The sequence below is a fragment of the Carassius carassius genome, chromosome 36 (assembly GCF_963082965.1).
Source record: "Carassius carassius chromosome 36, fCarCar2.1, whole genome shotgun sequence".
NCBI classification, from domain to species: Eukaryota; Metazoa; Chordata; class Actinopteri; order Cypriniformes; family Cyprinidae; genus Carassius; species Carassius carassius.
In genome coordinates, this window is record NC_081790.1 from 19815611 (window position 1) to 19826587 (window position 10977).

Sequence of the window (10977 nt, forward strand, 5' to 3'; positions counted from 1 at the left end):
TGAGCTGTTGATGCAGTAACCATATGTCTTATACTGAAAAAAAAAAGTTTTCATGGGGTGTGCTAACTTTTTCACAACCTCAGTGTTGGGGAAGCTACTCTGAAACTGAAGCTTGACCAGCAACAAGCTACTCATAAGTTAAAGTAGTTAAGCTACATTCATGCAACCCTTCTAAAATAAATGAATTTTTTTAATTATTTTTTCCTTTTCTCTTTTTTACAATTAATATTACAAATAACTAAATGATTATTAATGAAGAATTATAATGAAGTTATACGTAAAATATAATGCAGTTAAATTAAATATTTGGGGTTTAAAACAACATACTGTAAAGCGATCATGATTTCAAAAAGTAGGGTAAATTCAGGTTGATTGGGACACTTTTCCAAGCCATTTCAATAACAAAAAGTTTCCCAATCATTTGATTTTGTAAACTATTCAATACACACAACAATAAAATACTGTATAGTTAAATAGTTATTTTAGTTCTATTAATATATTGCTACAAATGTAACACCAGTGTAAGAACAAAATTTATGCAACTTAAACCTGATACGTAGGAGTCATAAAATAAGCAGGTTAAACTCACAGCATATGCTTTATTTACTGACTGTGAATGGAGACGTCAATCATCCACTGCTTGCGTGAACACTGCACTTTGTGTGAATCCCACCAAAACCATCCTTTGCTTAATGATAAGCAAACTACTATATCGCGATTTTATTTTCTGTTTAATTAGTATTTATCATCTAAAATTTGTAAATTACTTGAGTAATTTTACTTGAGGATTTGGGGATCAGAGGATTTGTACTGATTTGTATTTTAAAGTACAATTTAAAATGACTACTTGTACTTTTACTTAATTACATTATTGAAGAAAAAACAGTACTTTTTACTTTTTACAATCTTGAAATGTACATTACATTTTTATTTAATCATTTAATATGGTAAACTGAAGCTCAAATGTACATGCTTGACGTGAGAACCAATGATCATTGTTTTCATGCATCAAGCACACACATTTCTACTTAAGTTATGACTTTCATTAGATATTGTCTGGCTTCAAAAGTTCACCATCAAATCTGAGGAAGCATATTGAGGTAGCAAAGTTGTTTTCCCAAGAAAAAGTTTAATTATTCTTTCGGTTTTTTTTGAGCTGTAAGATTTGCAATACATTGGCTGAATGCACAAGATTGATTGCAAATAAATCAGTGATGAAAATTTAAATAGAAATACTATTTTTGTGGGAGTGACTTTTTTAAATTTATTTATTTTTTATTTTTTTTTATTATTAAATATTACAAACCTCCAAAAAAGTGTTTAAATGAACATTGTATATCAAATTCATTGTAATTCATGTTTAGTGATGTTTATGTTTAGAAAAAAATCTAAATGCCCTAAATAAACAAAAGTTTAACCAACTTTTGCTGCTTTTGGCACTGTGGGTATGTGCCAAATCCTGCTGGAAAATGAAATCTTCAAAAAACTGGTCAGCAGAAGGAAGCATGAAGTGTTCCAAGATTTCTTGGTAAACAGGTGCAGTGACTTTGAGTTTCAAAAAACACAATGGACCAACACAGGCAGATGACATTGCACCCAAATCATCACAGACTTTTGAAACTGAACACTGGACTTCAAGTAACTTTGGCTATGAGCTTCTCCACCCTTCCTCCAGACTCTAGGACCTTGGTTTCCAAATGAAATACAAAACTTGCTATCATCTGAAAAAAGGACTTTGGACCAATGGCAACAGTTCTTCTTCAACAGTTCTTCTTCTCCTTAGCCCAGGTAAGATGCCTCTGGTGTTGTCGGTGGTACAGGAGTGGCTTAACAAGAGGAATACAACAACTGTAGACAAATTCCTTGACACTTTTGTGTGTGGTGGCTCTTGATGCCTTGACCCCAGCCTCAATGCAGTCCTTGTGAAGTTCTCTATAATTATTGAATCCAGTTTGCTTGACCATACTCATAAGGCTGCGGTTCTCTCAGTTGGTTGTGCATATTTTCTTCCACACTTTTTCTATCCACTCAACTCTATGTTAACAAGCTTGGATACAGCACTCTGTGAACAACCAGCTTATTGGCATTTTTTTTTGTGACTTACACTCCTTGTGAAGGGTGTCAATGATTGTCAGAGACAATTTTGAAGGTTCAGGAAACCTTTGCAGATGTTTTGAGTTGATTAGCTGATTGGCATGTCATCATATTCTAATTTTTTAAGATGAATTTGTGGGTTTTGTTAAATGTGAGCCAAAATCATCACAATTAAAAGAAACAAAGACTTAGACTACTTTAGTCTGTGTGCATTGAATATATTTAATACACGAGTTTCACAATTTGAGTTGAATTACTGAAATAAATGAACTTTTCCTTGACATTTCTAATTTATTGAGAAGCACCTGTATAGCCTCAGAGTCTGTGTTTCCCCGGCAGACTTCTGCCATATCCAAAGGGGTTACGATCACCTCCAATTTTCCCTATGTACCTAAATGAATGTTCATATTTACTCCTGAGACCTCCTGCAGGAAAGATGGAGATTCCGCAGCTTCCCTGTTTCAAGTGGAACAGGTACATTTTCCCAGTGTTATCCAGTCTCACTGAGTGGGAAGTGCTTTGACAATAGTGAATGGAACTACTTGTTACAAGCCCCAGCCTACACCAAAAAAGAGCACAAGTGACTCACACAGGGCACTGGAATAGGCAGCATCCATGGCGCTTTGGTAGAGAATCCCAATTTCTGAAAGGCAACGTCTTGGTTACATATGGTAACACTTGTTCCCTAAAGGAGGGAACGGAGACGTCACGTCCTGTCGCCACGGCTGCTGTACCACCACTGAGCTGGCCAGGTATCTGGCCTAGCTCATCAGCGAACACCTGGTATGCATTGCACCTGCTGCTGCCTTATACTCACGCTGTGATCAGCTGCAGCTGGATGCAATAATTGCATGCCAATGTGCATTGACTCATTTAGTTTATAATCGAAGTACTGTATATTGGTCTTTTGAAGCGATATCGATTTCGATTTCTCAACCAAACAGCGTCTCCACGAAATGGCACTGGTGGCAACAGTGAGGATCAAAATTATGCCTTCTTCATTTTTGTGAATATTTGGGCAGAATTATGCAAATCTTCCCACATCGTGACGTATACATGTGGGGGCATGTTTAAACGAGGCATTTTAGGAGGACATGGACAAGTCTTAACTTTAATGAAGAATATATTTTTGGGTTTGAGACTTTAGTCTTTGCAACTTTAGGGATCTTATCTATTCACGAACAGCTTGGAACAGTCCAAAGAGAAAGGAAAACTTGAAATCACATCATAGGACCCCTTTAATATTTTGCATTATTATAAGCAAAACATACTTAAGGGGTCCCTACACATATGTGTGAGAACTCAAATAGGTATTTGTTAACAGAATATGGAAGATAGCAATACGGATGAGCAATAGATGAATATAAACAGAATGTATAATGATGAGTGACTAATTTTAATGTCTTGTGGGTACCAGAGATTGAAGGTGACAGTGGAAGATGTGACCGGATCCAAGCAGAGCACACAATTCAAACTGTAACAGTCTGTATTCACATTCGAGGCCAGACGAGAAATACCTGTGAGGTGTATGCTCTTGTAGTGGTGATAATGAGGTGTTACTCAAGAACAGGTAGTGGTCATTAGTAATCAGATGACTATGAGTGCTGACTGCTGGTGACTGGGTATCTGGTGAACCCATGACAGCTCTAAGATCCATCTTATATATATATATATATATATATATACACACACACAATTCTGAATTATGACTTAGCATTATGTTTTTAAAAGTTTCAAATGTCCTATTGTTTGTCTGTTCATGCAGGAAAGTGCCTTCTTGATTCTAGCCCTTCTTGTCCTTTTTGAAGTGTTGAAATAATGTCTTTGGATTAAAGATGCATGTTGTGTAACTTTTACAAGTCTGTATTTAATTTAACAAACGTGATAATGGAAGATATTAGGGCCTTGCTTTGGGTGGTGCAACTGGTTTGGTCGAGGGGGCCCTGTGTCAAATGGACCGAGAGGGTAATTCAGTAAATTCAGTAATTCAGGTCTTTTTCTTTTCTTTTCTTTTATTTATTTTTTTTTTGTTTTTGCATTATTCTTTCATTATACTGACTCACATTATAGTTACATGTATTTCATAGTCATAAGATATGCTATATCAATTATTACTTATATATTATTTATCATGATTACTTGCTATTAGGATTAACTTTATTTTTCTGATGTGAATATGTGGTCACAAACAAATTACTGCTGTATATAATTTAAATCATTATTAAAATATAACGGGTGTTCTAAGGATAACGTTTTTAAATTTACTTTGGCACTAAATCCTAAGCACATTTAAAGAACATCTGCATATTAAATTTAAGTGATTATTTGTTTATTTTAGAAATGACTGCATTTGTAATACAAGTTCCTTTCACATGGTGTTAACTTTACGTTTATAAATAATTTTAAATAGTCCCCGTCTTATTTCCTTGGATTGCAAACCATATATTATGGGATTCAAGCATGGAGGAATAACATGAAACATTATACTAGACAGTTTTCTTTGTTCAGAGAGGTCAGGAAAACGATGAAGAAAAATGGTGACAAATCCAGAAACCATCATGATTACATAAACAGTTAGGTGTGTGCTGCATGTTTTTATGGCTTTGCTGTTAGTTGCTTTGTTTTTGCTTTTGAAGCATACTATCGCTATTCTGAGATATGTCAATGCAACACTCCCCAATGAGGTTGTTAGTAAAACCACAGTAAATGTTAATCCATATACATTATTAATCACTATACTTTCACAGGACAGTTTAAATAATGAAGCATTGTCACAAAAGTGGTTTGGAATAAATGATCTGCAGTGAGAAAGACGAACACTGAGGCTGATTAGAATTCCTACCAGCACTAATGCAATACCCCAGGCTCCTGCTGACAATTTAGCCAACATGTTATTGGTCATTATGGTTGGGTATCGCAGTGGATTGCATATGGCCAAATATCTGTCAAAGGCCATGATCATTAGAATAGTGTGGCATGTTGTTCCATATACATGTCCAATATAAGCTTGCATAACACATTCCACATATGTGATGTAACGCTCAGAGGGGTCTGTTAAAATAGTCCTCATCAAGTACGGCAAAAGAATGGCTGTCCCTAATACATCATTGAGCGGCAAGTTGCAGTAAAGTACGTGCATAGGCTGGTGTAAGCTCTTTTCCAATGAGATCTGAATCAAAATCCCAATGTTAGAAACAATAATGAACATGTAAGCAATCAAAAAAAGACTGAATGCAAGATGCTTGGACTGATTTGTAACTTGCAGCCCCTCCATTAAAAGTATGCTGTATCTGAATGTCAAGTTGTCCATCTGTGACCTAGATGAAACATACAGGGCCATGCTTTCCCAAAACCATTGTATAAGCTTTCGTAGATCACAGAGACAGTAGGCTGTGGTTTCTACGATCTGCTTATGCCTATGATGTTTTGGGGAAACACAGCCCAGGCAGAACAAAGTGTCAGAACAGGACTTACTACACAGACACAAAAGCAAAAAAAAATATGTAAAAAATAAAATAATTTGTGGTAATAAATAAATAAAAAAATAAATATTTGCCATACATTCTTCTTCTTATTTGATGAGTTAGAAATAAAAGGTAATTCCCATCTGAATTGGTTTACCCATTTATGCGTATATACTTACCAAGGTAGATGACTGACATATAAATTGTTGTCACTTTTGTTAATATATAGTGGCACACAGCTGTTGCATTCCCTTCAACTTAAGATTCAATGGCAAATCCTTTTTGTGTTTGAGCAAAGTTGACTTGACAATTTTATATGTGTGTCACAACAGCAACTGCTTTGTCATCATATCCCAAGAGTGTAAAAAACAAAACAAAACAAAAACCCTGTTTTGCTGTGGTTGGTGGACTACCAATAATGTTTGCTTGTACTGGAATGTGCTTTAAACATGTTTAGAAGTTCAAGCACTGAAAAATCTGGAATTCTGCTGTTTGTGCTGATTTACTTCTCTTTCATCTTTCATTTAGTTTTTATGCTCTAAAGCATATGGGTTCCAGAGATAAAAAAATGTCAAAGAGACTAACCTTGACAGCATAGTCGCACAGTTGTTCAGGCAAACATTTCTCTGACACTAGGTGGAGATGCGCACCGTTTTTCTCAATTGCTAACACACGATTCATGAAACAATTCACCATTTTCTCACAACTATAAACACAATCTCAAAACTACACACCAACTTGTGCAAACTTAAAGCTTCCAGGTCAAAAATCAAATACTTTCTCTTTTGTCAGACTCAAACTTTGACCATCACTGCCTAGAAAACACTAGTGAGATCAATTCAAATCACTGTTACAATAAAAAAGGTTACGTATTTAACCCTCATTCCCTGAAAGAGGGAACGGAGACATTACGTCAGAAAAGACAGCAATGATATGAATGGGGTCTCACCTGAGAGCCCAATCATCCTTGAGTGGTAACAGAACGAGCCAATGGTATACTGAGTACCTTGGTCTGTGGGATTTGCATTGCGAGCTCTGCACCACTGTGTGAAATGAGGGGTCAAACCACGGGGTGAAGGTTTAGCAGCAGGCTGGAGTGATGGCCACTTGCAGCATGCCCTGTTGCCATGCCCATCTGGGGACACGGCTGTGAAGCCAGTGCTGAAGCAGTCTCATATGAAGCAACTGAAGCGGTATGACTGCCGCTGTGGATGCCATATGCCCCATGAGCCTCTGAATTAGTTTCAGTGGAACCACTCTCTTGCCTTTGAATTGGCTCAGGAAATGCAGCAGTGACTCCGCGCACTCGCTCGTAAGCTGTGGGAACTATTTCCATACCGAGAAAAGAGATCCTCTACACAGGGGGGAGTTTGCTCTTTTTCAAGTTGACCCGAAAGATCCAGATGGGTGAGGTGTCTGAGCACCAGATTCCTGTGTTCGCACAACTGTAATCGACAGTGGGCAAGAATCAGCCAGTTGTCAAGGTAGTTGAGGAAACAGACACCTTGTTCCCTGAGAGGACCCAGAGCTTCCTCTGTGATCTTCATAAAGAAGGGGGGAGACAGGGCCAACTCAAATGGGAAAACTTTGTACTGATATACCTGCCCTGTGAAAGCAAACCGAAGGAATGGTTTGTGTTGGGGAAGAATGGAGACACGAATGTACATGTCCTTCAGGACGATTGCTGCAAACCAATCCATCGGACGAATACATTTTTCCTCTTTATAGAAAGGAAGTCTATAAAGAGCTCCTTTCAAGGCATGCAAGTCTAGGATTGGTCATAACCCACCAGTTTTCTTGGATACTGTGAATTAGGTCAATTGTCGATGTCGATTGATGGCTCTGATGGAGAGGACGCTGTCGTGGTTTGTTCGCCGCTTCTCCGTTCTCTCTAACCAACAGTTGTTGTTATGGTATAACCTATAACATAATGTTTATCGACCAGTAATAGGTTCTGAAAGTTATATGTAGATTTCTATGTATTCTGTACGGATTCCACCGACTCAAGTGGCTGTTCACCTACCAGTTTGCTATCGCCTGTGGATTCCCATGTCTGTCCGTCACAGCCTGTTGCCGTGGGGCTTTCGCCTGAGATCGCTGCCGATGATCGCGAGGTGTTCACCCATGTTTACGGTTGTTTGCTTGCTGTGTCTGTTGGCTTTTCTCTGTGCATCACGAGCGTGGCTTGCGGCTAGCAGACCACTCTCCATGACTGGCATAATGCTGAATTATTCAGCCAATGTCACTCCCAGGACTAGTAGCGCTGAAGTTCCCATGACAACGCTACGCACTGACTTGGATGGAAACCGGAGAAAACGTGGAGTGGATCTCAGTCTACTTCGGCCGATACAGAGACACACTGCTGCAATGAATATCACGATTTAACTTTTTAATGCACAATCCATCACAAATAAATCTTTCTCATACATGATCATATTATAGAAAAGTGTTTAGATATGATGTGCCTTACAGAAACCTGACATCAACCAGATGTTTATTCTGTTTTAAATGAGACCTGTCCACCTGGTTACTGCTATTTACAGAAAGCCCGCAGTACAGGGCGTGGTGGTGGTCTGGCTGTCATCCACCGAATTGATCTGATCTTGTCCCCTATAACCCTGCCTGAGCTGTCTTCGTTTGAATGCCTTGCATTTAAATGTAAGCACCCTCTTTCCACTATGATACTTCTCATTTATCGGCCACCCAAACCAAACCTATCATTCATCCCAGAGATGTCCAATCTTCTTTCAACATTCTGTAAAATGTCTGCTAATAGCATTATACTTGGAAATATGAATATTCATGTCAACTCTTCAACCTGTCGTTTTGCAGCAGAATTTTTCCAATTACTCGACTGTTTTAATCTGACACAATTTATAGATTCCCCAAATCATACCAGGGGCCATACTCTTGACCTAGTTATTACAAACTCTGTTTATATCAGCAATCTTCTGGTGTATGATCTGGGAGTTTCTGATCATAAGGCCATCTCCATGAAGATGTCTTCACTGTCCAGCTTCATCAAGTGCAAACACCAAATCTGCTTCAGAAATCTGAAAAACATCAACCAAGAAACTATGGCATCCGATCTCAAGCATCTCCTTTCTGTAAACTGTCTACCACCCATGGACTCAGTGGACTATTATAATAACACCCTCAGAAGCATTCTGGATCATCATGCCCCGGTCAAAACCAGAACAGTCACTTTCACCCGATCAGCACCCTGGTATACCGGTGATCTACGAAAAATGAAGGCAGCTGGGCGTGCCCTTGAGAGGAGATTCAAAAGCACAGGTCTCACTGTGCACAAGCTCGCTTTTCGGGAACATTAAAAGGACTACTCAAAATCACTTATGGAGGCATGGTCAAATTTCTATTCAAATGTCATCAGAAATAGTCCCGGAAACTCCAAACAGCTGTTCTCCACCATAAATCATTTACTCAAACCACAAACCCCCTCACTTACAGAAACTAAAGAAGAGCACTGTAATAATTTCCTGGACTTTTTAAAAACAAAAAATAGACTCAATTTACTCTACCTTTTCTGAATCTTCACCACTATCCACCCTGACTATCCACTAACAGCCTGTAATTTTGGAGCCCCTACATCGTTTTCCAGAAATTTCACAGCAAGAGGTTGAGACAATAATTTAAAGGATGAAACCTACCACCTGTGCCCTTGACCCTTTTCCTACAGCTCTAGTGAAAGTAAACACCTCTGTCCTAAGTCCTCTGATCACCACTATAATAAACCAGTCCCTCCAAACTGGTACTGTGCCATATGCCTTAAAATCTGCCATAATCAGACCAATTCTCAAAAAACCCACCCTTGACCCAGATGTGCTTGCAAATTACAGGCCCATTTCCAATCTCCCATTTCTCTCCAAAGTATAGGAAAAAGTTGTAGCTTCCCACCTCCAGGATCATCTCAAACACAATAATCTTTTTTGAAAAATTTTAATCTGGTTTCCGCACTGCACATAGTACAGAAACAGCTTTGGTTAGAGTCACAATCAACCTACGGATGACAGCTGATTCGATACAGTGGATCATGGCATACTTCTAAACCAGCTGCATCACACCATTGGACTCACTGACACTTAGTGATGTGTCGTTCGTGAACGAATCGTTCTTTTTGAACGAATCTTTTAGGTGAACGAATCGTTCTCGTTCACGCAATCCACTGACTCATATTTCTCGTTCAGTGAAGTTCCTCCCTCCACAGTAGCGCGGCGCTATAAGCAGCGCATGCGCAGCTCGGTGAACCGGGTAACTGAACTGTTTCATCCTGTCAAAGAGTTACTCAACCTCGAGCCAATAACCTTCGAGTATGAGATGTGACAGAGTATGTGATTTGTTGAATGTAGTGAACGAATACGCCCTTCAATGAACGAGTTTCTTATGAGTCTGAACTAGATCTAGAGATCTTATCGTTCGTGAACGAAATGACTGAACTGATACACATGTCGTTCGTGAATGAAATGAACTGGTACATAGCTTATCTCGTTCGTGAACAAAATGAATGAGAGTAAACCGGGTTAGTCTGCCATTTAGCATGTCAATCTCGCAAAATGCAAAGCGCAGTGCACATACGCTTGTTTTGATAGCAACTCCAGGTTTAATCCCTGATTTATGAATGTGAATATATAATGTACAAACTGTCTGATCAAACAATTAAAATGCTAATTAGGCAAGAAAACCTTGTGCTTTGTTCATCTGAACAACTTAATTAGACTTTATATATTGAATGCGATTATACACACATTTTAATAAAGCCAGATCAGTTTTTGTAACAAGTGAATACATTCGTTGACTTAAGAAATAACACATAATACAGTCTTTTTTTGCCACGTGCTGGCTTATTTTGTGTAATACAAAGAAATGGTCACTGAACGAATCAGTGAACGATTCTGAACGAATCATTTTGGTGAACGAACTGAAAATGAACGAATCTCTAGAAAGAATCATAATTTCCACCACTACTGACACTGCTCTTAACTTTAACCCGCACCAGAACGCCCTCGTCCTCAAAGCCTCTCCACACGCACATGCCAGTGATTATGAATAGATTAAATGAAACAGGACAAATTTAATCTTGACAAACTATGTATCATTATAAAGATCTAAGCCTCAAGAATCGACGACAGATCGCTGTTTTTCAATGGAAAGCTTATAAAGACTGTATTTGCTACATTTGTGTAAGCAGTACACATGAAAAAAATAATTAATGAAAACGCTGTACATACCAGATCCGTCGTAATCAGGAGTCATAAACACATCCACAGCTGTAAATTCCGGTTTAGTTAGAAAGGTAAGGGTCCACTGAACGACATCTCATGAAGCACGTTTAGTCCAACGAAGCAATAACGTTGTAATATGGATCATAATTCCTTTGTTTACATTTCATTTCTTCAGCGAC

The 10977-nt window shown here is 38.4% G+C and overlaps 1 protein-coding gene across 1 annotated transcript; it reads right to left on the reverse strand.

Annotated features, from left to right (window-relative positions):
- Positions 1-4462: 4462 nt before the first annotated feature.
- Positions 4463-5404, reverse strand: LOC132116767 (olfactory receptor 13H1-like). The gene has a single exon (XM_059525636.1). It carries the CDS (start codon positions 5402-5404, stop codon positions 4463-4465), a length of 942 nt encoding a protein of 313 aa, XP_059381619.1.
- Between the last annotated feature and the right edge of the window lie 5573 nt (positions 5405-10977).